The sequence below is a fragment of the Sparus aurata genome, chromosome 6 (genome assembly GCF_900880675.1).
Source record: "Sparus aurata chromosome 6, fSpaAur1.1, whole genome shotgun sequence".
NCBI classification, from domain to species: domain Eukaryota; kingdom Metazoa; phylum Chordata; class Actinopteri; order Spariformes; family Sparidae; genus Sparus; species Sparus aurata.
The window spans coordinates 17,279,866-17,307,167 of NC_044192.1; the positions used below are offsets into that span (position 1 = coordinate 17,279,866).

The 27,302-nt window shown below is 42.0% G+C and overlaps 3 protein-coding genes across 6 annotated transcripts in view; all 3 read left to right on the forward strand.

Moving 5' to 3' along the window:
* Positions 1-4,517, forward strand: part of kaznb (kazrin, periplakin interacting protein b) — a 129,571-nt gene extending 125,054 nt beyond the window's left edge. For 3 of the 4 annotated variants that reach the window (XM_030420590.1, XM_030420592.1, XM_030420593.1), the window contains 5 exons: positions 22-253; positions 474-575; positions 877-1,043; positions 1,167-1,263; positions 1,590-4,517. In XM_030420590.1, the coding sequence (XP_030276450.1) occupies positions 22-253; positions 474-575; positions 877-1,043; positions 1,167-1,263; positions 1,590-1,751 (760 nt within the window). In that variant the 3' untranslated portion in view covers positions 1,752-4,517. The remainder of the gene's footprint in view (positions 1-21; positions 254-473; positions 576-876; positions 1,044-1,166; positions 1,264-1,589) is intronic. The other variant, XM_030420591.1, reaches the window with a different exon arrangement.
* A 502-nt stretch (positions 4,518-5,019) lies between these two features.
* tmem51b (transmembrane protein 51b) lies at positions 5,020-16,076 on the forward strand. The gene is made up of 3 exons (XM_030418576.1): positions 5,020-5,327; positions 12,567-12,990; positions 14,590-16,076. Exons 2-3 carry the CDS (start codon positions 12,581-12,583, stop codon positions 15,068-15,070), a joined length of 891 nt encoding a protein of 296 aa, XP_030274436.1. The 5' UTR covers positions 5,020-5,327; positions 12,567-12,580; the 3' UTR covers positions 15,071-16,076.
* A 1,820-nt stretch (positions 16,077-17,896) lies between these two features.
* skib (v-ski avian sarcoma viral oncogene homolog b) overlaps positions 17,897-27,302 on the forward strand; it is a 35,804-nt gene continuing 26,398 nt past the window's right edge. The window contains exon 1 of the mRNA XM_030420715.1: positions 17,897-19,371. Coding sequence (XP_030276575.1) covers positions 18,478-19,371 — 894 coding nt within the window. The 5' untranslated portion in view covers positions 17,897-18,477. The remainder of the gene's footprint in view (positions 19,372-27,302) is intronic.

Below are 27,302 nucleotides of genomic sequence, written 5' to 3' on the forward strand. Positions count from 1 at the left end.
AGGTATCTAATCATCTCGTAGACTATCGAAAGCCTCTGAGATGGACCATCACTGGGTGTCAACGTCCTGGCTGAGTGACGTGGGTTTGCCTCAATACTCGCAGAACTTCCAGACTCATCTGGTGGACGGGCGAGTGCTGAACTCACTGAGCCGCCGAGACCTGGAGAGATTCCTCAACATCAGCGACCAGCACCACCAGACCAGTCTGCTCCTGGCGATCCAGCTCCTGCAGATCCTCAGCTTCGACAAAGAGGTCAGATCACAAATCAGAATTTACACGATGATCAACGGTTGCTCCTGAACCGCTCCATAAAGTTTTACTCGACTACGCTCACAAAGCTGAATGTGATGTCCATTATTATGCACCGTAGCTTCAGGCACACATTATCTCAGCAGGCCCCTCGTCCTTCCCTGACCTCTCTCTGTGCCACATTAGTTCTAGCGCAGTTATCTGTGTGTTGTGTTGTTTGCAGGCCCTGCAGGCACGGCGGGTCAGATGTGAGAACCAAGACCGGGACCCCATTGTTTGGACATGTCACAGAGTAATGAAGTGGATCAGAGACATAGACCTCAAGGTGGGTGGGAGGTCAGTGACGGTATTCCCCTCTGCTGTGGAGATTTCTGGGCCAGATTGCAACCAGATACCACCACAACAAGACTCCCACAAAAATAATGATAGCTTTGTTGCTTTGGTTGCCTCGCCAATGTTGTAAGAATGGGGGGGGGGGAACCTGTATATACATAGAACTGTGAGAAAAGAGTGTTTTACTGGATCCATGATGACTGATACTACCAGTTCTCAGTTTTCAGTAACCCCAATCTGTAGATCAAGTCTGACTTGACTTTTCTCCGCTGCCTTTGTGTTGTGCTTTTCAGGAGTATGCAGACAATCTTCAGGGTAAAGGGATTCATGGCGCTCTGATGGCTCTGGACCCGTCCTTTGACACAGATGCCATGGCCAAAGCCCTGGGGATCCCCAGCAGCAAGCACATGCTGCATCGGCACCTGTACGAAGAGATGAAATCACTCGCCGTCCCTCACAGGTAGATTAAAAACTCTTCGGCTCTTGTTGTAGCTTTCCTGATCCATTCTACTAATTTTTTTAAGTGATTATAAAAACAAAGTTAAACATCGTACACACAAATGAACATGTCTTGTGTTTACAGCAGTCCAGAGCAGGTTGGTGAGGTTGTCGGTTCCTCTTCACCTGTGGCTGTTAACCGCTTTGCTGAGGAGCGAGTGTCTATGAGAAGACAAATCAAGGTATCATCTAATTTCACATATCTTTCCACTGGTGTCTCTGTGGTCTAGTGGTCTGAGTACCAGTTAAGTGCAGAGTCCCTGCTTTGATTCAGGCCGGGTGTCTTTGTAGCATACCCTTCTCTCAAGGCTTCATTTTTGTAGTACTGCACTTATGGAAAAAACGTCTTTGACTGTCTCTTGGATTGCCCGGCAGCATTACTCTCCTTCTGATCGGCTGCCTTAGTTAGTTGGGTTGGAAAATGAACCTAAAGCAGTCACACGTCAGCTGATAAAATCAGACTTAAAGCTCAGTGTCTCATTCTGGATTGCCTTTTTCAATTTTCCAGAGTCCGCTGAGGTTACGTGCGAACAGCCACTCTGCAGAACGAGGTCTGGGCTTCCACGGCAGCTGCGGCTCTCTGCCCAGAGAGGCCCGGGTTCAGGCCATTCCTCGGGCCAAAGGCAGCCCGATGCACACCTTCAAGAGTGTTGAAATCACCAACGTCTGAACCGGCCTCAGCCATCCACATCGCTCATGTCGTTACTATTGTTTACATTGTTATTGTACTATAGCTGTTTACTACTGAGAGTAACCTGCAATCAGATTCTCTGGACTTTTAAGAGGACGGTGTCTTAAAGGGGCCGTTCCACTTGATTTAATGAGTCATACATATTATTATTTGGGCAAATATAAGAATAACAAATACTGAGACCTGATGGGAGATGACTGTTTTAGACAGAGTGAATATTGTTTTTTTTCCAAATAAGTTTTATATTATTAGTTTATAGAAGGCTTAAAATAACTGAACACAATGTTGTTCTCCTCTGATGCCTTATATGAAATTGGTCTCACAGCGCTGTTGTTTACTGCTTTTTCTCTCTCCAGTTTCTAATGAACATGTATGTTATTGAATAATTCAGCTTGAAGTAAAGGAAAAAAAAGTCATGATAACTTTCACTGTAGAGATAACGCCTCTGACCTGTGACATGTCAGTGCAATGTTGTTTCCAGCTCAGATCAGTTCCTCCACCTCCTCCGACCCTCTCCTTCGTCATCACTATTATTTTCTTACTATAAAAAATGGTATGGCATAGTTTAAAACTACATTTAATCAAATTTGGAGAGCTGGTAAAGCAAAATTTGTCACCAAAATTGCCAAGAGGTACAGTTTTTATGAAACTTGTAGCACATCAGACATTCAGACAATCAATAACATGAATTCTGTACTTTTGAACATTTATAAAATCCTCTTATTAGTGTTACATAATATTTTCTTAGGTATACACTTAAAGGTCCAACGTGTAAGAAATGGCAGGAATTTCAATTAAAACATTTTAGAAAATCAGCTAAAATTATCAAAATGTAAATAAACATCAGTTGTGACATTTAGTCAAAGACGTCTATGTATTGTAGGTGAAGTTACATGCTAAGCAGCTCGCTCCCGTCTGTCGGTTTCTGATGGTAGATTCATGCCAACTAAAAAATTTTGCTACATTTCACAAGCTGTCTTTGACTTTTAGTCAAACAAACACACTGGGCTCACACATTTTCAAGAGAGGAAATATTCTTTCACCTATTTTCCGTCTTAAACAGAAAAATACATCCACACACCTTCTGAATTCAGGCCCATTCTTGCACATTCCACCTTTAACTGTCACTGTAGCTGAAACTTTTGTTAACAATGACAAGTAAATATGTAGATAAACATGCAGCTGAATGTTGAGTTTTGAAAGTGAAAATATAAAAAAAAAAAAAAAAACAATTAAAGCCAATGGCCTCTACTCTTTATACTGTCTAAGCACTGAAGAAAAGGCAATACTGTTACTGATAACGTGAGCTGAGTGGAGATAATGTAATGACATATTTTGTACAGTTTAACTGTGTTTTGTAACACACATGAAAGCATGAAAACACACATTTTGAAATGTCGCACTGTGCAGCTGAAAGCTTGAGGTTAATCTCATAGTAGAAAACTGGTTTGTCTGCCACTTTCTGGGCGTCTCCTCCTGTCACTGAGAGACAAGTGGTCTGAGCGGGAAGATTAGACCAGTTCAAACCTGCATGGAAACAGAAAGGGAAGGACTGGAACTCTGTTTGTCTGTTGATACAACATTTTTTCTGTCCAGCTGTCGGAGCTTCTCGTGTACACCGTTGGGAGGTTTTGACAACAGCTGTGTGCATTATAGGCCTGTTACTGTTGTTTTATCAAAGCATATGTATTAAAATCTCAGTTCACACACTGACTAAGCATATAATAACTTTATTGTTTGAGACTTATCATCCTGAGACAGTTTCGGAAATATGGGCCTGTATCGTAGCTTGTAATTTTACCATCTGTCACACTGGCGTCTGTAATAACTTGTTAAAATTAGTTTTTGAATTTAAATTAGTTTTTATTATTTTACCTTAGTTTGAGTGATTTTCATTTTTCCTTTTAAAAAATGTGGCTTTGTTATGTTTAAAATGAGTCTGACACACATTCATATATTACCCAGTATACGACCATGTTGAGATTAAAATGGAAAAGCTAAAGTGAAAATAGCAAATAAACTGTTGTGATATTGTTGTACTGAAGAATTTCGGGTCATAAACATGCTGCCGTCTGAGCTGAGCAGGCGGGGGGTTGATGACCCCCTCAGGGGTGGTAATGAGGGCACATCCGGGGATCGAACCACTAACCTTTTAGTTCTGTAACATTCAGTCTAAAGGCTTCACGCCACCACTGCCCCTGTTGTGAGGCTACTGCCATCTCAGCTGTCTGCTAAGTGACAACATGTTATAATGTGAGCCCTGGCTACAGATTTCAATTCATTTTCATTGCTTGGAAACAGAAGTTGACCAAATCTTTCTCACCACCGCTTTAAGGACTTTGTGTACATTTTGTCTTATAAGTTGAGACTGAACAGTTCCTCTTCTACAATGAAGGATAATGTTTGCAAAGAGAAACATGTTTCTTTTTAATGTTACGATAGTAGCTACTGTACACAGTCATTACAGGTGAAATGTGACTATTGCAAATTAATGCAAGTAAAGACACTTTTTCATGCAAAAATATAAATTATGACCTGGTTCCAGCTTCTCAGCTGTGAGCTTTTTCCTGCATTTCTTTGTCTTAATGTTAGTAAACCCAATTTCTTTAAGTTTTTTGTTTTCCAAGCTAAACAAGCAATTTGATGATGTTCCTTTAGACTCTGGACTATTTGTTTTGTGACCGTTTTCTAATATTTCATTGACCAAACTGATTAATGGAGAAAATAAAAGACAGACTACTTGCATCCTTGACTTCCTTGTTACAGCAACAATTATAAGTATATATATCATAATGAGAATAACAAGAACAGGAGTGATACAGCCCAACTGATAGATCAGTTGGCCAATGTTAATGGCAGATATTGGCGTATCACACACAGATTGGTATCAGCATTTATGTTGTACAACACGCAGCAAAGACATTGTAACTGTTTCAGTGCACAAATATTATTTCAGACTATAAAGTTTAAGTCTATTAAACTGAAAAAAACATCTTGCCTCAAAATGTGTTTCCTTAATACAAGTTATTATTATTATTATTATTATTATTATTATTATTATCTTTAGCTTTTAGATGTAAATAATCTGAGGATTTTTTAAAATCAGGTCCTTTACTCTTCTCCTGTTATGGCTACTTAAAACTCGTTACCTACAACGTGAACTGTGTTTTATCTTGATATATTGATTATTGAGCCACTATTAATCTGTTCCGGGTGTGTCGCAGCCCTCAGAGGAAGTGTACCTGCGCGGCGCTAGGACCCAGCGGAAGCAGGTGTGGGTCACTCTCTCCAGGCAGCAGGGACGAGGTGTCGCGGCGGCTGCAGTTTGAACAAAGTTCCTTTAAACTACATTTTAATCTGCGGCGAGAAAACATCGCAGGAAAACTACTCCAAGTCTGTGTGGCTTTAAAAGAAAAAGAAGTGTGAGTCAAAACAGCGCTGCTGCGTCTATGTCTCCTTCCTCTTCCTCCCCGAGACCTTTCTGAAAACACCTGCGTGATTCAGGTAACTCACCGATGAAGAGGGAAGTCCCTTGGCACTGAGCGGTGAAAACAGGTAAGGCCTTTCTTCCAGATCACCTTCTCGCCACTATCGGTATGAACTCGTAAATGGCTCGTAAATGTTTTTGCATGAGGTGTTTTCAACTGGAACTGTGCGTGTGTGTGTGTGGATGAGTCCTCGTGACGCTCCTGTGGAGGGGACATGTCCTCCTCTCAGCTCCTTCCTACTTCACAGACGGTCAAAGAGTTTGTCTGCACACTGACTTAAGGACGCACTGTATTAACGATATATATTCCTATGGATTAGAGGTGAACGTACGTTCTCTGATAGAAACTGCAATCAGATCCGTCATTATAACAGGAGAGACAACTTTTTTGTTGTAATGCAGGACGTGTACTGATGTTAAACAGGACACACCCATACACACCCAGGTTCTATGGCGGACTGAAACTCCCAAAATCAACAGTAAAGGAAGGAGAAATACCGGAATATGCTCCAAAAGTACTGTTGGAAATAAAAGTTGGCATTGATTCATTTATAAAAAATGACAAATTGTTATTCCTGCTTTTATTTACCTTTTGTATTATTTACTGTTCCTTTTGTTATTATTTAATTATGAATGTATTCATTTCAACATTTATTTATTTACTTAGGACAACATATTTTTACACCACTCAAAATGAGTTGGGGACATTAAGATATGGGTGCATGTATGTACATGGTTATGCAATAAAAGCAAATTCAATATGTCGCATTAAATAAGAAATATTCACAAAACACAGAATAAAAACTCAGATATGTCACAGAATAAACAAATCAAGTGAAACACTGATAAAGTACTTTTAAATGGTGTATTTCTGTATTAGTTCCCTTTTGCGTTTTCTATTATTTCCTCGAACGTGTTATTTATCTGGTGAAGCAATGTGCGAATCGCGTAGTTCGCTCTTTTTTTTTTAAACGTAATTGTTGTTAAAGAAGGGTCCAGTCGTATTCTGGTTTGTGCTGGAATATTGTTTTTAGGGTTGTTGGTTTTTTTTTCATATGTGCCAGCTGCACCTAGGAGAGGCATCTTTAGTTTTTTTATTTTGATATAATCATGTATTTCCTTTTACATTTCTAAATCCATTTCTGCTTCATTATTATTATCATTTATTTATGCTGGCAGTTTCAGTCCTCCATACCATGCAGAAAGGCTTAAGATTTGTGTGTTTGGTAGTTTCTAGTAGCACCGTTTATTTGTATTTTTATTACTAGTGGCTCTTCACTCTGATTGTATGTATGTGCACAAGGGCACACAGGTAGACGGGACATTATAAACAGTCCTGCTGAAGGTTTTTCATACCATTATGCTGACGGAAAGTTTGTTGTCGGAGATGTGTAAAGAAGTGTGGCGACATGCCAACAAAGGTCAGCGAAGACGAAAACTAACCTGGTGCTCATATAAGCAATGCAGCTTTAAAATGTTCAGGAGTCGAGCTCTGAAAAGGCAGAAAACACCTCAAGGACACACAATGCAATTCGTCGGTGAGAAATGCTGAATGTAAACAAGTTTGTCTGTAAGAAAACTCCTCAAGTGCTCCTTTAATGCGCAGGTAGAGAGGCAGCTGTTACAAATCAGAAGGTCAACATGCAGTCTCAAATTGTCCTTTTGAACCGACAGAATCGCAGAAAACGAAAGCTGGATACTTGACTGTCTCCTGGTTTTGGCTTGATAATGATGCTAATACAGAACATGGTGTTCTATACATACTGTGAGTCAGTCATGTGCAGCACGTAGGCTTCATGTGTGATGAAAACAGGCACCTAAATGGCCGAATTCTGCGATGAAATAAAAAAAAGTTATACTGTTTAATGTCTGAGATCATACCATGTGTACCAAAGTAGAGATGCACTGATCCAACCGTTATCTCTCCTCTATACTGGTTCCAGTACCTCAACAAGAGGAATCTACTGATCTGACACACATAAAATCTGTGTCATCGGAATCATTTTTTATTTAAGTTAACCTGAGGCAGGACATCGCTGTCGCACAAGAAGACTGTCGCAGCCCGACATCACTTAATGAATGTGGCTGGTAGTAGAAGACATGGGCAAAGAAATGTGTTCAGAGCTGGTTCTTTATCAAACTTGATTAGGGTCCAGATGAGAGGCAGGACATTCTTTATGATAGATAACAAAAGCACAATGAAAGAACATGAAATGAATGTGTGCCTTACAAAGAGACGACTGTACAAATTCCTCCTTTCCTCAAAGGACGCGTTATCTCATAAATGAAAATTCAGTCGTCTTCTACTCAACCTCATGCTGATTGAAAATCAGGTGAAAGTTTCGTAATCAACTGAACATTTCTGGGGTTTCACAGCAAAACGGCGTAGAGGGGAGCTTATGGGATCATATTTTGATTTGAAAAGACGTAATTCACACCCTTGAGACCCGGTCAAGCTTGTACGGCCGCTTTAGTTAGAATGCATGCTAACGCTTTTAGCTTAGAAACTACAGTGAAGATTTCTGTTTTTATTTTAAAAAGAAAAAGGTGTGTAAATAACATCTTTACAAATCGATTGGGTATCTTGGAGCATCTTGAGAATCAGATTACGCTGGAAGAGCTACAAAAAAAACATTTTATGTTTTTTACGTTTTTTTTTTTTTACCTTTTTAAAACAAGTCCACATCTACTGCAGTTGTTCGATGCTTTAGCGCTGTTTTGCTGAGAAGTTCGGCGACTAAACTTCATCAGACTTTCCATCGGCATGATGGCGAGTAGATAATGACAATAAAATGCCATTTTTGGGTGAACTCTTCCTTTAATATCACAACAAGAATTAGACAAATTAACTCCAGGAATAATTTGTAAATCAAATGAGCCTAATAGGTTAAAATAAAGAAATACAAACAAATGAAAGGAAACTGCAACTTGTGTCCAACATCAGACTGAGTTTTTCTCATTGAACTGATGATGTTGAAAGTTTCCGCAAGTTTTTTTTTTCAACCCAGATCATTTATTTTTGCGGTTTGCTTCACACTTTACATCATAAACATGATCACACGATCAGATCATAGCATTACAATATGATTCCAAGGGAAAGGCGACAGGCGTTGGCATCGAGGAATGACCTTGCGCTGCTGTATTTACTGAGTTAATTGAAGGTCTTTCAGGCGCGTACTGACTCGGTGTGTGGGCCATCGTTTACTGGCACAGAGCATTTGAATTTGCAAAAGCTGAACTGTGTGAAATCAAAGTCAATAGAGGAAACGGCTGCTTCAGTATCACCAGGAAATGCACTGCGACACAACAACAGATTCAACAGATTACATCTATTGTTAAGCTGCAACTGAGAGTCTGTCAAATGGAAGTGGCCGCCATATTGTTTCTGTGCTGTGAAAGAGGAGGCTGAAAAACCCAGATCTAACACAGGCTGGGCCAATCAAATATGAACAACCATTCAGTTCGTTGTCTCTCTCTCCTTAAATGTTTTTCAGAAACATATTTTAGTGTACTGCTTTAGATGTAGTGCAGTATTTTCTGTTACATACAGATTTCCTGTACGGTGAGCACCGTTCCAACTTGCAGTTCACGCCACCCATCAGTGGAAGTGTGTAGTAGTCCGGTGTGGCGCAATGCATTCTGGTTGTTGTGGGTTTTGTATCTTTTTGAGCAAAAAGGAAACACCACAGTGCTTTCTCGCTGTTTTCACCAGTGGCACCAATTAAATATATATTCGCTTCCTTCAATGGCACAGAGAGTCCAGTTTTATGCAAAGGCAAAGGCCATCGTCCCAGCACTGACTTACTTCTTGAACCACATCAGGCCAGTGTTGCATAAAGTTTCTCAGTTATCGGTAAAGGACAACGTCATTGAAACATTTATAAGCGTCTTAAAATGACGGCCACAGTCGAGTGTTAACACAGCAGCTCAGTAAGTTGTCCTGATGCAGGAGGGCGTCTCGGGGCACACAGCTCTTCAAACATTCAGGCTCATCGGCTGGATAACAGCTGCATGTGCATGTGACAGCAAACAGTGGATAGTTGGAGAGAGGAGAATGCTGCTTTGTGTCTGAGCCAGACTTTAATTTAAACAACATGATTATGGATCCACTCTGCCTCGCTGGAGGTAAAGTGAGTGGTGACAGTACACACAGCAGCGCAGCCTCAACCCTGCTGCTGTCCAGGTGTGGACCAGATGCTTTTCTGTATCTTAACAGATACTTCCTGCAGGATATCATTATTTGCACAACCTTCCAAACACTTGACATTGGCTTTAGTTTATCCAACAGTAGAGCGCATTTCACACAAGGCAACCTGCAATGCCTCTGGTGGGTCAGGACCTCCCAAAATCTTATTTCTGCTCCACAAAATGATTTGTATTTTTGGACTAGTCTCACATTTAACCTTTTGTATGGAGCAACACTAGATAGTTTACTCTCCATGCTTCTAGATATTATTCAAATGGAATGATTAAAAAAGCAAGAATTACCCATTGGTTGAAGTAATACAACGGCCTCTATTAAAGGGTTCCAAGTAGATTTGTTTTAAAGGAGCACCTTTTAAGATATGGCCAGATTTTTAGTTTAAAGCATTGAATAAATTAACTAACTCGAGAATGTGAAGAGCAGCAGTCAGCAGGTTGTGTCGAAAACATTTGTGTACTGAATTGCCGAGATGTCGACTGAAGTTAGCATGCTCACCAGCTAGCCTTTGCTCCTCTTGTCTCATAACACCACTTTGATATAGTTTCAGCAACGTTTTAGTTTAGTAAAAGAACAAAGTAATCTCACAAAACACTTTTTTTTTTTTTTTTTTTAACCAAACTAAGACAAGCTTAATTAGCTTGTTAACTCATCATAAAACGACCCTCAGTCAAAATACAAAATAAAACTCACCAAAACAGTCTTGGTTTGTCTTCCACCTCACCTACAGTCAACTCTGGTTTGGTCAAAATAAATCCTCACTTCACAGAGTAAGACGTGAACCTATTACAGCTCTACATGCTGTTTTAACTCACCACTGATGTGCGCAACGCTCTCGCCTCCTCTCCCACTTCACGGCTCCTGTCTCTTCTCGCCGCCACTGAAATCAATGTCCTGGTCAGAGCTGCTGTAAATCCCCTCCGCACTGTCCTGGAACTGACATCCGAGGTCCCCCTGCAGACAAGCTGTAGGGCCACTGTCTCCACAGCTCCGAGCCATGAGCTGATAAAGTAACGGTAGCGAGCCAAAGTCCAAACAACTGAGCATAGAGCAGCAGTTGTTGGTTACTGATATGCTGCCCCCCCCCCCCCCCCCCCATCTTTGAATTCAGAAAATATTCTACGAATTACACCTTTTTTAAAGGGTGACGAGGACAAAAAAAGGCTCTTAATCCACTGTTGTATTGAAGATTTTCTCAATCAGTGTATCTAATAAAGTGCGTATAGACTTTGTGTAAATGGGGACACAGTAACAGGAACACCTGCAGTCCACCTTCAATTTAAAAGTGATGGATCAACAAGTGATCAGCGCTGACTCACCACCTCTCTAACAGTCTTTTATAATTAATCCAAATTACAATCTGTTCCGATGTGATTCACTGCACTGTATATTCCACGACAAACGCTGAGTAATATATTTGCATGTATTGCCGTCTCGCTGGTAAACGGCATCATCGTTAACGTGATCATCTTTGTGACGCTCCATTCCTTTGAGTGTGAGTCATCCCTCTCAGAGATGCTGTCTCTCAGCTTCGTGTTTGTCATGTTGAGACATGTGTCGACCTTCAACTGCACATCTCCAAACCTGTTTTCTCACTGCACTCTATGTTTTTCTTTTTTCTTTTTTCTTGTTGTTTTCTTTTCTTACTCCTGTCGCTCAGAAATGTTGCAGATTCTGGTCACTTCTTTTTTTTCAGTGTTTAAATGCTAAAGTAAGGTAGATGATGCAGAAAGTCAATCAGGACACTTGCATTGAGATTCTTGCAGCAATACAATGCCTCGCAGTTTGGCCACGTGGCTCTACTCGCTCATTGAGGGTTGTCATGCTGTAAAATAAACGCTGTAACACAGATGGAGGCTGAGAGGTAACTGGAGGGAGATTTCTGAAGCAGGCAGTGGTGTGACAGGAAGTGTGCTGTCTGTTGTACAGATTGAAGCTCTGAGAGGCAGCTGTATGTACACAGATACAATGATTATCGTATTTTTATATGGACTTTGTAGTGTTTGAGAGAGAGGTCCTTGGTCCAGGTGACCATGTGACTATTTATTTCTCCTTATGTTCACTTTTCAAGTTTATGTTGTGACAATGCTGTGTTTGGGGTCTGGTTGGGTTTAGGCACAAAAGATACTTGGTTACAGTGAGGAACAGATCATATTTTGGCTTAAAATACCTTTTTTGTTTTGCCACAAACAGTACCTGCGTTAATTATGGAGCCTCATAATCGTGTTATAATTAATTTAAAAGCCCAAACAGGATAGAAATGCTCCATATATACAGCTCAATTAGAATAAACGGCCACAAACGGAACAAAATTCCATTCGGTACGTGAATGTGTGGCGACATATGTTTCTCCGCTTACCAAAGATGACAGCTTCTGGTGGACTGGTCTACTGTGGAGCTGGTTTTGGAGACAAAACTCTTTTAAGTTCACATAGACGAAAGATATCCATCTTCAGGGCAGGGAGCTGATCAAACAATCCCATCCTTTGTAAACAGCTGACCCGAAAATCCTGTTTTGGACTGTTTGAGGACGTCACCTTTGGCTGTACGAAACTGTAATGGCCATTTTCTGCCATTTTACAGACGAGAATCAGTTAAACGAGAAAATACTTCCTAGAATAAGTGAAAATAACCTTTAATTAGTGCAACATTTGACTATAAATCTACTCCTGTGCCTGCCTGAACCTCCATGAGGCTCTTCTGAAGCATTAGCTGATTTGTACGGTGTTTGTATTTATTTATGTAGTTGTTTGTTATATTAAACCCAAAATATCATTGTAACTACCTCTTAATTCCCTTAATCATGGAAGCACAACTCACTGTCTTTGGTTTCACTGTCATTATTGATTATTTACCTAAGCTGCTTTATGTGGAGGTTTTTCTTTGCTTTGATGCCCCTTGTACTTGTTTTTTGGCGCCAATATTTCACCACCTTTTATGACAGTGAATGACTTCCTCAAAGGTAGTTTTCTTCATCAGGTGTAAGCAGGTGTACTGAATAGAAAAGGTACAAACTAGGAGAGAACAAGCCACCTATTTGCCACGAGTTGTCGACAGCCTTCTTGTTGTTATTTGTGCCTTTTTTCACTATATGTGTATGTTGCAGTTTGTCCTGCGGGGATGTGTTCCAGTCGGGGTTTATGTGGCGGCGGCGGCGACCGTCCCAACAGATCCTCCAGCTCAGAGGGCAGCGGCTCGGGCGCTCACTACGCCCTGTGCGCTCTGGGAGTGGGACTCGTCGCCCTGGGTGTCGTCATGATCGTGTGGACGGTGATACCGATGGATGGAGAGAACTCTGCGACGGGCAACTCCACCAACACTGGGAAGGATGATGAGGAGGATGACGACGGCAGAGACACCACAAAGTCTTCGACGGTGGCGATGGTACTTGTGGGAGTCGGGGCAGCCTTGTTGCTTTTATCAATTTGCCTCGGCGTGAGGAACAAGAGGAACGCACGCAACAGAAGTAACCAGCCAGCACCGACGGGCGGCCTGCTCATGGGACATGTGGTGGGGCAGGAGGAAGAATCGTGAGTTACCACTTTTCATGTGTTTTATCATTTTTCGTAGCTGTTGTCAACTGGAATATATAAAGCCAGTTTCAGTCAATTAATCAATCAAAAAACTTTGATTTATAAAGCATGAGCCACACATCAGATGCAACTCCAAGTGCTTAACATAAAAAAAAGTTTGGGAGTATTCATTGAGGATATGAAAATGCTTTACTTAGGTGGCATCCGGTTGTGGCGTTCCCTCCTAAACCGACCCAGAAATCACTGAGTGTGCTAAAAGCAACACACAGACTGCACCAATTATCACTGGGATTGTTTGATTTATGTACAGACAAACAAAAATGAAACCAAGTGTGATAATTTGTAAATCCTTGACATGCTTATTCGGATTTTGATGCCAGCAACACGTTTCAAATAAGTTAGTTCAGGGGCAACAAAAGACTGGGAAAGTTTTGGAGTGCTTCAAAATAAGAATGAAAATACCGGTTTGACATTCAGTATCTGCTGGCTGTTTAAATATCATGATTTTGGTGCTAAATTGTACATTGATTGAAATGAACTTTCGATTTGTATCATCAAATTGAAAGGCAAAATTGGAAAAACTTTTTAAAACACAGCTAGCTACCAGAGACATATAACATACAACAGCTCACTGGTACCAAAGGAAACTTGACAGCATTGCAGGTGCTTCAGAGACGCTTTGACTTCTTTGGAGAAAAGGGTTTTCTTGGTGGGGAAAAACTGAAGTGATGATATTGATATAGTGATGATAGTCAGATCAAGTATCGATTTTTGGGAAGAGGGTTTGAGAAACAGAACTTTGGAACAAACTGAATTTCTATCTCTTGCTGTTTACTGTTGAATCCGTGCAGTATGGGAGAGGAGAGAAGAAAGAGAAGATGACTGGCTGCTCTATTTAACACAATGCAGGCAAAAACTGTGTCGGGTCCTCTCGGAAAACGGGAGAAAAAAGGGTGATTCTAATGGCAACTGATGCAACCAAAAAGGAAAACACGAGGAATTATATATTGAATATTACTACTCTATTGTGGCTAAATCATTAAAAAAGCCAACATGTTTCAACCATTGGGACGTCATCATGGCTGTGATGTATCTTTTTATTGAGCTGATTATTATTGAAAATTTCCCTTACCCGCACAAAGTCAAACTGTGGCTATGCCTGTCTTTTTAAAGAAGAATTGGAAAATGTAAATGACAGTTGTCAGGGCAGAAAAACAACCGATCTTCTGATCTTTGCAAATTCAGATATGAGTCTAGCAACAGCATCGAACATCAAATTGAATTGTTGAAATGGAGACTCGTGAAACACAAAGTAACTACGCAACTGTGTGCTAACACGTCATATCAACATAAAATGAGATTAGAAGCCACTGTAGTATTTTCAGCTTGTTACTGAAATTACACTGTAACAAATTGTGGTAAAATTAAAGCACAATACAGTATTATTTGTACATTAATAAACTGTTGTTGTAGATCACCGGAAGTAAACTGTAAAGTAACAGTTTCACGCCTGCAACTTCAAAAGGTGATTATTTTCTATCCCGTCTTGTGTTGCTTTACACTTTTTCACTGAGGTTCTTCTGCGTTCTTCTGCAGAGCTGTAGACCCGACCACATTCACTGTGCCCAGCTACGAGGAGGTCGTCGGCACCGACGACTACCCTGTCCGCAACAGCAACCTTCGTCAAAGCACCTCCCAGCTGCCGTCCTACGAGGACATCATAGCTGCTGTGGAAAACGAGGGAGCGGAGCCCGCCAACAACCCCACCGAGGCCACCCCTCTGAACGATCAGACACCAGCTCCCGCTCAACCCACCGCAGAGCCCCAGGCCGACCCAGCTGGCCTGAGATCAAACCCGAGCCTGCCCAGCCGTAGCGCCAGCCGGGCCAGCCGCTTGCTGCGGCCCCTGCGGGTGAGGAGGATCAAGTCAGACAAACTGCACCTGAAGGACTTCCGCCTCCAAATCCGCACCCCCACCCAGAATCCAGTGACCATTGAGCCCATCACTCCACCGCCGCAGTATGACAATAAGATGCCTGAGTTACAGCCGGGTAGTGACTCTGTTCCAGATGAATAAAAATACCCCCGTGTTAAATGGACTAATGAAAACACTTGTGAGAACCCACTTTCAAGGCTGGTGTTAAGTAGGTTAAATGATGCTGCAAGCGGCGCGATGGAGGCCGTGCAGAAATTAGAATATTTCAAGAGAATCTTTATCACGGAAGCTTGTGATCGGCATATTTATTCAGTTGTAGTGCATAAATAAGTTTGTGTGTGAAAGGATCTGCTTTTTGTTTTAAACATTGTTATAACTTATATCAAACATAGGACAGCCTGATCTCTTCAACTCCTTCAGTATGTTTTTCATCTTAGCAGGAGTTATTATTGTTGTTGTATGATGGTTTTGATTAGTTGTTGAATTAATTATGGAGATACTGAAATATGTTGTGTTTCAAAGGGGGGAAAAGGGAAAACTAATTACCTGGGAGATTTTAGGTGGTATTACATATCATAATATAAAAATATCGCTAGATGTTCAGTAATCTTTTTGTGATTTGAAACTGAAGAAAATGCACTGAGGCCAAATATTCTACGTATTAGCTGTTTGTGAGGTTTTTTTGTACGCTGTCTTTTTAAAAAAAATCTGTTGTGTTCAACAAAGTGGTTCTTGAAAATAACAATGTGTACTGGGAACATTTATACTTTGTGGCAGTAAAACCAGAACTACTAAACATCCTGGTGAAGGATCTGGCATAAAGGACTAAACATGCATTGTTTCGTAGGACTTTTAAAGGTGTTCAGACGTTTAAACTATCTTGAAATATTTGTTAAAAATAAATGTTTATTTTTTCTTTTAGGATCATGTCAAGATTTTATATTATTGTCGAAACAATGTCACTGAAAATGACTTAATTCCTCAAAGATCATCTTTGGAAGGAAATGATACCTCTGGGTTGGTTGACGCTCCATCTTCTGATGATTTGTCTTGATTGCATGCTGTAAGTTTGATAGAGCTGAATTTATTTTGAGAGAGATTAATATTGTCTTTGTACTTGCAGTTAATAAAACTGTGACTAACTGTAGACGTGTGCTTTGTCCTTTCCTTGATTAACCTTATTTATTGCATTGATTTCAAGGCGTCTAAACTTGCATTGGTTGATATTTAGTGCCCCCCAGTGGTTAAAAAAGGTTTAATAAAAACAATGTAGATAAATGTAAAGCTGGACAGTTGCTCCAGTGTTGTTGCACTCACTTAGTTGTATTTTATGGACTTTATATAGGAAAAACCTTAAACTTATTTAAACAGGAACTGTTGAAGTTTATATCATAGATACAATAGTGCAGGGGAGCCCAACATTTTTGCCTTAATTAGAGGGCCAAAGCGGAAACCAAGCATTGGACTACAGACCAAAAGTAAACACCTATTGTGTTGTATTTTATTGTATTGTTAAAATGTAAAAAAGGTTCCAGGATCCCAAGTTCCTTTAAATGACCGACTTCCCGTGCAAAGTTACACTTTGTCTGTTGAGCTCATATTAAGATAGATTATAAAAAACTTCAGATTCTATATATTTAAAAGCGTTTTTACAGCATAAACATAACTTTTAAAACTCTTAAAACGTTTGGCCGTTCAAACTGAACCTTATGACGGATCAGCTTTGGCCTGCAGGCCTCACTTTTGGCGAATCCTGCAATAGTATTTATTTCTCTTTTATACTACTCCAAAATTGTTATAACATTAGAAAGTAAAAAAAAAAACATGTCTCCAAGCTTTCATTTACAGAGGAACTAATCAAATGATATTCTTAAACAAAAGTAGATTATAAGTAAATGTCCTGCATTGAAAATGTTACTGAAGCAAAAGTACAAAAGTATCGTCACCAAAACATCCTTATAATACCAACAACAAGAGTTACAAACGCTGATGCATCAGTACCAGTGATGGAACATAACTAAGTACATTTACTGAAATACATTTTTGAGTTACTTTATTTAAATATTTCCATATTCTGTAACTTCATACCTTCACTACATTTTGGAGGCAAATATTATACTTTTTACTTGACTAAATTTATTTGATAAGTTACTAGTTACTTTGCAGTTTACCTGCTGCATCAGAGCCAAAGCAGATCATTTTTACATTACATCACTTTCTTGTCAATCAAATTAGAAAAAACACTGATAATTATCAATAATCAGAAAGAAATGCTGAATATCAGATCATACACAGTATAAACATACAAATACAAGTTACTTTTACGTGACCTTTTGATACCAAGTACATTTGGTATCATACACTTTAACATTCTGACTTACTTACATTTCACATAGGTGACTCTCATGTTTGTTAAAGTGACATTTAACAAAATATCTTTATTTAATAATAAGTAATGACTTCTGGGTACTTTGTACAACACTGTGTGGTGCTGATTTATGTCATGTTGGGTAATCATTGCAACATATTTCACAAAAAGATCATTTGTTTTATATGTTAAGTCTTAATGTGCAGGTTGTCAAATAAATATAGGGTGAGTGAAGAATTGAGAATGAAGTGGAACTAAAGTATAAAGTGTATAAAGTACCTCAAATGTGTTTTTAAGTGCAGTATTAGACTATTAATGTGCTTAGTTTCCTCCCACCACTGCGTGTTTCTACTGTTTCAGCTTGACCTTCACGACCAAATATACAAAACAAACAGTCAAAGCTAATTACATGTTCAAAATAAAGTTTTCCATAGAAAGACAAACACGTTTAAACATTTGAAGCACTAAAGTTTATTTTTACACTTCCCAAATCGACTCTATTTTCCTAAGCTCCACCCTCCCCTCGGCTCTGAGGGCTTTTTTTTCCTTTTTTTTTTTTCTTTCCTTTTTTTTTTTTTAATGTGCAGCTGCCATGTAGCAGAGGGAGGAACAGCTGGCTGAGGGAAGAGCCAGCCCGGGGAGTCAGTCACATTCCTGGCTGGGATTCAATGACTGAACCAGACACAAACAAACAGAGAGGGCGAGAGAGAGAGAGAGAGAGAGAGAGAGAGAGAGAGAGAGAGAGAGAGAGAGAGAGAGACTCACACATTGAGTGAGTGAGTGCGTGAGTGAGTGAGGGAGTGAGTGAGTGAGTGGAGACAGACTGAGAGTACGCCAGACCGAGCAGACGAGGCATATTTCGAGCGCACATTAGGAGTGCGTAAAACCGCAGGAGCGCAAAGCAACGCGGCTCTACCCGGTGATTTTTACGTCGGATGATCCGAGTTTCGAGTCGAGGAGTTGTCGACTTTAATTGCGTCTGCTCGCAGGAAAGGGAGCCTGTAAAAAAAAATTCAGCTGCCCTCAGTTTTCTGAATGGACGCGCTGGGAAAGCTTCTCCGGTGACATGGAAATGCGCGTTATTGAGCGTGTGGCCGGATGCTGAGGACGCCCGATCCGATAAAGTCAATCCCAGCTTTCATTTTGAGTTTTTAAATCTCTTTTCCTCGCCGGCAACAACATGGAGGGCACCAGCTTCCAGCCCCATCCCGGACTTCAGCAAACTCTGAAGCAGTTTCATCTGAGTTCAATGCGCTCTCTCGGCGGACCGGCGGCGTTCTCCGCTCGGTGGCACCAGGACTCCCTCTTCGCCAAAGATGGGAAATCGGCCGAGATGATGCTCACCCTGCCGGCTCAGACCCCTCCGGTGATGTCCGGGCCACTTTTCATCCCGTCCGACCGCTCCACGGAGAGGTGCGAGACGGTCCTGGAGCGGGAGCCCATCTCCTGCTTCGTGGTCGGCGGCGAGAAGCGCCTGTGCCTGCCGCAGATCCTCAACAGCGTCCTTAGAGACTTCTCCCTGCAGCAGATCAACTCGGTGTGCGATGACCTGCACATCTACTGCTCCAGGTGCACGGCGGACCAGCTGGAGATCCTCAAGGTGGTGGGCATCCTGCCCTTCTCGGCGCCGTCCTGCGGGCTCATCACCCAGACGGATGCTGAGCGCCTCTGCAACGCTCTCATCTACGGCGGCACCTACCCTCCCCACTGCAACAAGGAGTTGGGCTCTCTGGAGTTGGAGCGAACCGAGAAGAGCTTCAAAGTGTACCACGAATGTTTCGGTCGGTGTAAAGGCTTGTTTGTCCCGGAACTGTACGCCGGCCCGAGCGCCGCCTGCATCCAGTGCATGGACTGCAGACTCATGTTCCCACCCCACAAGTTTGTGGTCCACAGTCACAAGAAACTGGAGAACCGGACAGTCCACTGGGGCTTCGACTCGGCCAACTGGCGGGCTTATGTGCTCTTGGACCCGGACTACACCGGCAAGGAGGAGAAGAGTCACCTGGAGCAGCTGCTGAGAGAGTTGAAAGGAAAATACGACCTGACTGGCAAGAGGTCCAGTATACCCTGCAGAGTGAGTCTACTTCTTATTGTTGACTTTGTGGCTTTTCTTGTGTGTGTGTGTGTGTGTGTGTGTGTGTGTGTGGATATTTCAACATCCTCGGGCCTACTACAGCGTCTGCATTCATTAACATTCATTTTGGATCAGGCTTCCTTCTGATTGATTGATTGATTGATTGATTGATTGATTGATTGCCTGTTTCCCACCCCCCACCAAACTATATGTCACATCACATCTCCGTGTGTCTGTACCCCTGCACCTCATGAGGAGCCTCGCTCACCTCATATATGTCTGAGAGAGGTGACAGGGAAGCCTCTAAACATCAGCTGACACCCCCCACCCCACCCCCCACCCCCCTCCAGCATCCCTCCAATCCTCTCAAACTCCCAGGTACACCCCCACAGGGTTACCCAAGGGCATCTGCATTATGATAAATGGAGTCCTGATGATATATTTTATTAGTGGGAGAGGCGAGAGGGGGGCAGGGGAGCCTATTATGGTGCCACGAGGTGGGGAAGGGGATAAGAGTTTAATGAGGTTTGGGATATGGAAATGTGTGTGTGTGTGTGTGTGTGTGTGTGTGTGTGAGAGAGAGAGAGAGAGGGAAGGAGAGGGGTTTTGGTTGGACAGGATAGCATGAGATATGAGAGTGTGTGTTTTTTAGTGTGTGTGTGTGTGTGTGTGTGTGTGTGTGTGTGTGTGTGTGTGTGTGTGAAGCTGTCCTGGCTCCATGCGTGGGTCAGTGATGTTTAGTATGGACAAAGGGCCAGGAGACGAGGTGGCTGTTCCTTCGTCACAGAGCAGCTGTTGTGTGGGACTCTGCTAATGAGTGGACATCTCTGTATGCATCACCATGGTGCTGCTCCAGTCTGAGCAGGAGCCAGGAGATGTCTCACAGGGAAACCTCAGTACTCTACTTTCAAGAAATAAACGACAGGAGGAAGGTTACGTGTGATAGGGAAGATGAGATTGTGTTGATTACTTCTTCTGTGGTTTGGTTCTCAGTGGGCGACGGGGCGATGTGAAAATTCACGATCATCCCGTCCAACATAACTGCGATTCATGATATTATCCCGATAAAACATTTCAAGATTGCACTTAAACATACTTTAACCTCACATTTTTTCTGGGAACCAAATGTTTTTATTTTATCATAGAGTGGACACGACGTCCAAAGCATCTTGAATGATTAATCATAAATCATAAGCCGCCCCACACAAATAAAAGGATGAAGAAACAAGGAAGAAATCCTCGTTTTTTCTTGGACACAATGTGCCAGCCATGGCGACAGCTTCAGGCATTTCAAAATGAATCAGGGAACCAACATCAGACTGTAAGGCAGTGAGCTCAACAGCTTTTACAATTCATTTATCTGAGGATAGTCACGATAACCTTTATTCATGATTATCATGATAATGGAAATTCACCACAATCAACTTATTGTGAGGGTTTTTTTTATTATCACAATTAAAAATTTATTTTCCATCCCTTGTCCTCAACTGTGAAATATTCATGCTAAGCAGGGCTGGGCTATGTGGCTTTAAAATAATATTGCGATATTTTTTCAGGCTATATCACGATACATAATTGAGAATCTCCGCGAAGCAGTCATAAAGGCTCAGACTGAAAGACAACATCAAATATAACTGTATTTCTGAGATAATGCCTTTGACAAGAATATGAACACAATGAGGTTTTTTGATGAATAATCATCAATAACGTGGATTTAATGAATAAGTGGGTCAAGTCAAATGTTAGAACAAGTAGAACAGTTTAATAAGTTCAGAAAATGACATCACTTTACTTGCAAATCACGATATAAGGATTCAATAATTATATATTTCAAAGTGCCATTATTTATGTTCGAAAAGACGAAATTAGGTTGATTACGACTTTAGTGCTTTGGGGCTCAATTTGGAAATATTAAACCAAGCAGGGCTGGGCCTTAAAATAATATCCCAATACATATATATATTCAAATCTCCTCAAAAGCACTTCATATATTTCCGACCAAAACCTTGATTATTGATATTGTAGGGAAGATTATTTTGGCAAAATATCTACAGATCCAATATTTATGATGAATGATCAGCAGAACAGTCATGACATCACTTTACTGTAACGCAGCCTTTAAAACCAGGAAAAGACAACACCCATACAACGATAAATTGTATCCAAAATCTTAGATGACATGTAGTCTTGTATCATGATAACGATATAATATTGATATATTGCCCAGCCCTGATGCTGAGGTCCTGCATGCAGCAACCCTCGCAGCTGATTTATGTCGTGTTTTCCCACAAATTGGACACAGACTCCTGACAAAATCTTTGTACAGTCGAGAGACATCTGTCTGCGCACCTGTGGCTAATTTCACCCGAGCTGCGGTCTGCAGGTCTTGATGTATCACCTGTGAGTTATATATTGTCTCAAAATGGTGATCCCTGCCTGCGCTGACAGTCTCTCAGTGTGTGTGTGATATACTCAGGGGCCGAGCATCATGGAGGCAGCGTGGCGGAGGGGGCAGTGCGTGTTTGCTGTGGTTCACTGTCAGTCGTGTCCCAGTTAGCAGACAGGCCTGGTCCTCGGGGAGCTGCACACCAGCGCTCTCCCATACATCAGCCTGACAGGCCAAGCTGCTGAAAGGCCGGACGGGGGCTCGCAGACCGCGCTTGGCTCGCCTTACCCGTGAAACAAAAACTCAATGTTATCGGTCTGCCTCAGCCTCCCTCTGATGTCAGAGTGTTTTATTAATAAGAGCGAGCCTGGAAGGTTACCTCCTCTGCCTGTATCATCTGTCTAGACTCCCACCTCATCCACTGTACGTGTGGCAGACGACACCGCTGAGCAGATAATTGCTGACGTACTTTTTTTTATTTTGTGGGATACTTTTGAGGAGTTTGCTGGAGAGATGTAAGTGTGAATGTAGAAAAGCCAGCCTCCTCACTAAAAGCAGAAGCCGGATCAGAGGAGGCGATGATAGCAGTGAGCCATTGTGTCTGTTTTGCATCAGAACCTGCGTTTGGTCATTTAGCCTCTTTGTCTAATGTGCAGATGAGGGCAGATTGCTGGAGGAGGCTGCAGACTCTCTCATTTAGAAGATGCAGGGTGTGTGAGCCAGGCCTTGACATGTGTCGTCAAAGGGCCGTAACCCCTGACCTTTCCCCAAAGACACTGACCCAGCCTTCCCCCATTCTTTTCACGCCGTCCAATCACATGCCCTTGTGTCCAGTCCACTGGCCAGATGGCTGTCTGATAAAGGGACGGAGGGATAGACAGTGGCCAGATAGCAAACATCACTCTCCAACTGCAGCTTCCAATAAAACATCACCATTTTGTGCAGCTCCTTAGTTCCAGATCCAGAATGATTATGTTGCTGACCCGCCGCAAAAAAATCAATGTAAATTTCGACAAGAATTTGAGTTTTCAGCTCGACTCAAATGACTCGTTTCATTGTGTTGAACCTTGCGTGTAATAATTCAAATGTTAACTTTTCTGCTTAGCATGAAAATCTTCGAGAAAGGGGATTGGAATTGCAAAAACTTTTTTTTTATTCATCCTTCAAAGTCAAACACTTCTGAGCATTAGCTGAATAATAAAAAAAAAAATCCCTAAGAAGTGAGGGGGCAATGCGATCAATCATCTGACTGAGTGGAGAGTAAACGAGGCTTCTGGAGAACTGTGGACCCTCCTTAATGGAATGGATATTAAAGCCATTCAACTGAGGCCAATGTATGCCGTTTCTCATCCCATTGTTCTCCTCACTCGATGAAATTAGCCTCAAACCTGGTGCAAACCAGTCGAGTGTGTGTCTGGGACCAAAGGCTTGTGTGTTGTCAGGTAATGGCTGTTATTAAAAAAGTGAATGAATGAATGAGAAATACTTCTTTTTCTTTCATCAGGTAACGGTGTGTTTGTCTGCACTCGTATGTGGGCGTCTTTATGTGTGCGAGTGTGTTTGCATGTAAACAGGCGAGTGTAATGACTGGATCAGCTGTGCCGGGCCAGATTAAAATGAGCTCTCTGCCGGCTCATTTCCATTCCCATCTGTCTGCTGACCTCTGGGAAGCCCTGAAAGCTGACATGGTGCATCTCTTTGGTGCTTGATGGGCCTGTCTGCCCAGCGCTGACCCAGTCAGCTAAGATACAACCCACCCACCCACATGATCAACCAGATGCACATCGAGGCGATTGCATTTGGTTCAGATTTAGTTCTAAGTCTCACTCCTGGTGTAGCAAAGGCATGTTTTTAGCAGTTTGTGCGTGTTCCTCTATTGGAAACTTAAGCCCCCCCCCCCTCCAGTGTCAAACACCCCTCTGACCAGCCCCCCCTTGCAGACATCAACTGCTGGACAGAGTGGTCTGGCCAAAGCGGGGACGGCATGTCAAGGCAAAGGGGTGTCAGGAGCTCCCAGGGGTTGTGGCCTTCATTCTAGCAGGGGTGACCCCATGTTAAAGGGGTGTCAGCTGGGGTTCTGTCATGGGTGATGTGTGCTAAAGACCTGCCGCCTCCTTTGTCTGAGGGCCGGGCTTTCAGAGGCTGTGAAGTGCAGCCATTTCTCTTTGTTAGCGCCTTGTTTCTTTGGGTGCTGTGTGGATAGGTCTGTAACCTCCAGCCTCTTCCAGGGTGGGAAATCCACGCTTGTGAGTTTGCCGTGTCACCAGTTTCCTGGTTATGTTCTCAAAGACAGACTGGAGCCTGCAGTGGTGTCTGCATGTCTGATGGAGGCTCAGCGACAGTTTAATACCAGTGACTTTCAGCAGAATCATGACATTCTCATACAAACATCTGTTGTTCAAATTGTGATTGTGGGCGAAGTGTAATTACAACCTAATAGAATTACTTACTGGAATTTGAGTTTAGTCAAAGTGATTAGTTTAGCAATAATTTTGATTCGATATGTTGTATATTAATATTGGAAATGTATCCTTAAATCATCCAGCTAACTGCTGCTTACTGCAGCTGCTGTTAGCATTTTAGCTCAGTTAGCCTTAGCCATCCAGACTGTGAGCTCAGAGCACTTGGGGAGTGTTGGTGTTTACATTGCTAACAGGGAAGCTTCGGACCTTGGCTGACCGAGGGCTGTCAAAACTCTTATTTCCTCACATTGGGATGATAGTTTTATTTAATTTTTAGATGTCAATTAAAATTTTTACACATTGATATTGTGAAAATGATTTGACCATATTTCCATTTTTTTTTGTTCAAGAAAACCTGTCCACTATTGACAAAGTCAATATATATCAACTATTTTACTCAAAACTCCTCCATTAAGACAATGTAATGCAATGTTTGCGGTGTTGGAAGAAGTTCTCAGATCCCTGCGGAAGTCAAAGTAGTAAGACAGCAATTTGAAAAGACAGCATCACAAATCATGCTGTCCAAACCTTTGTTCAGTCAGTGGAGTAAAAAGGTACAATATTTAATGAAATGTAATTAAATACAGTATTGCATTACTTCAGTAAACTGCTACATGTTTACTGTGAGTGGCTGTTCATTAAAAGGATATTAACACACAACATTTATGAGAGAAGTAGTTACTGATGTATTCAAGGTTGCCAGTCAGGTGGAGCCATTCACAGTTGAATCAACTCAGCTCCCCCAGTCAAATATGTTAATTGGTGTTATTGAACACTACATCAAATTATTCCACCGATCATTTGCTTTGTGTTTAAAATCGGCAGTCAAGTAATTCAAATTTAAAATATTTGCCTCTGAAATGTGGTGGTGTGCAATGGAAATGCTTTAGAAAACAGTCTTAGTTACATTCCACTGCTTTGAAAAAGAGATTTACATGCAACAAAAGCTTCAACAACTGGTCGTTATTTATGAGTCGATCAAAAGAAAATTAAATTGCCAACTATTTTGATAATCTATTAATCTTTTCAGTCATTTTTTAAACAAAAATGTCAAACATTTGCTGGTTCCAGGTACTAAAATGTGAGGATTTGCAGCTTCTCTTTGTCATTTGCGATAGTAGATGAGAGTTTTGGGGTTTAAGACTGTTGCTTGGAAATGAAAAAGCAGTTTGAAGATGTCACTCTGGGCTCCGTTCGCACAATTTCCACAGTTTCTGACAATAATATGCACCTTAATGGATAATTGAAATGATCGCGAGTTACAGTCCTACACAAAACATTTATGAGAGAAGTGTTTAATGATGTATACCAGGTTACCCATCAGGTAAAGCCATTCATGGTGTAATAAACTCAGCCCCCTCACTCTAACATGTTCAAAAGATAATAGTAAAAACATTATTTATTTATATAGCACTTATGAAAATCAGTGGTTACAAAGTGCATGCATATGAGCAAGTTGAGATTACATTATAGGAAGTTCGTCCCATAAAAGTAGGCTTTTAGAGGCAATCTAAACTGAAAATGAAAGCATTTCTGGAATACCAAACAATATCTAGTTTCACGTCGCTGTTATGCCAGTAAACCTTATTTCCCAGCTCTGTTTTTCGGATCAACTCGTGTTGACTATGTCTTGCTCCGTTTCTCTCTAAACCTCGATGACACAGCGCTGTGCTAATGTGTGAAAGGCTTCTTGTATAACTGGTGAAGTGCGGGAGGAGGATGATTAGTGTTGATCAGTGATGATGAGACGAGGGAGGAGATGAGCACTGGCTGTGACTGCAGTCAACAAGCCAGTCGGTCGGTCGGTCCGTTTGTGGCAGAACAGATGCCCGTATTGGGTTAGTGTTATTCCACAATCATCATCAATTCCTCCTCGATCACCTCCTGATTTCCAGCTCTGTGATTAAGAGTCAGGCCCATCTGGTGCAGAGACAGGAAATCCTGGAGTCTGCATCTGCTGCTGGCTGAGCTACTAAGCTGCTGCAGTCGGGAGGAGGAGGGGGGTTTAAACTCTGATAATCCTACATAACCCCTGGAATGCAGAGACCACAGCGCACATCAAAACCGTCATCTTCTCTGGACAGCGTCTTCAGAACACAGATAGACTCAGACTGAATGTCAGCCAGGGACTCGCTCCTCCTTTTCCGCCTCATTCAAAGCGTCCTCACAATTTATAACCAGTCCCTCTGGAATTTTGTAATTAGAGCATGAATTAGAGAGTATGTTACATGGAAGATGCACGTTTCAAGTGCGTTTTTTCTGTCGAGACTTGATGGGCCGGAGACACGAGCGGGATTAATATTTATCCCCTTCAAAATTCTCTCTGTCTCTCCTCAGTGACCCGCAGCTCTAAGCTACAGAACTGTTAGACCACATTGGAGATGTGCTAATGGAGCTCCAGCCAGAGCAGAAGTAGGCCCTGCTGGTGCCATATGACAAATCGGCATGCTGCTCTCGCCCACAATCCGCCCACTGACCACCTCCAAAGCTATCATAAGGATTAGCTCACGCAGCTAAACCAAACAGACTGCACAGTGTTCAGACAGCATTTGGTCCAAATCTTGTCCGTGCCTCCTGTTCTGATGGCTAGCGGATCACAATCGGGGCCGCTATCGGTTCACTTGCAACTGGTGCGGTGCCAAGTTGTTGCCGCACAGTGCTCTGTGACTGTGTGTGTGTGTGTGTGTGTGTGTGTTTGTGTGGCTGTGGGGAGAAGGAGAATGAATGTTTCAGGGATTTACACGACTGCCTTGCTCTTTGGGATATGCATAATTAATATTTTGGATTAGGACGGTTTAGATTAACTTTGAATTCTCCGCTGGGTTCAGAAGAAGCGGGAAGAGGAGACGCGGGAAATGTGCTTTTGTCTTCGTCTGCTGGCGACATAAAAGCCCAATTCCGTCGAAACGGTTCACATTAGAGACCTATTTCGTGTGTATGTGTGCGCGTATGTGTGTTTGTGTGCTTGTGCGCGCGTGCGAAGGCGTGCACCTCAACATTTTCGAGGCCCCTGTCAGACTCCACACACTCTCAGAAAAGGACTCGTTCCTCAGTTGGAGTCTGCTTCGTACGCTTGTGATTGG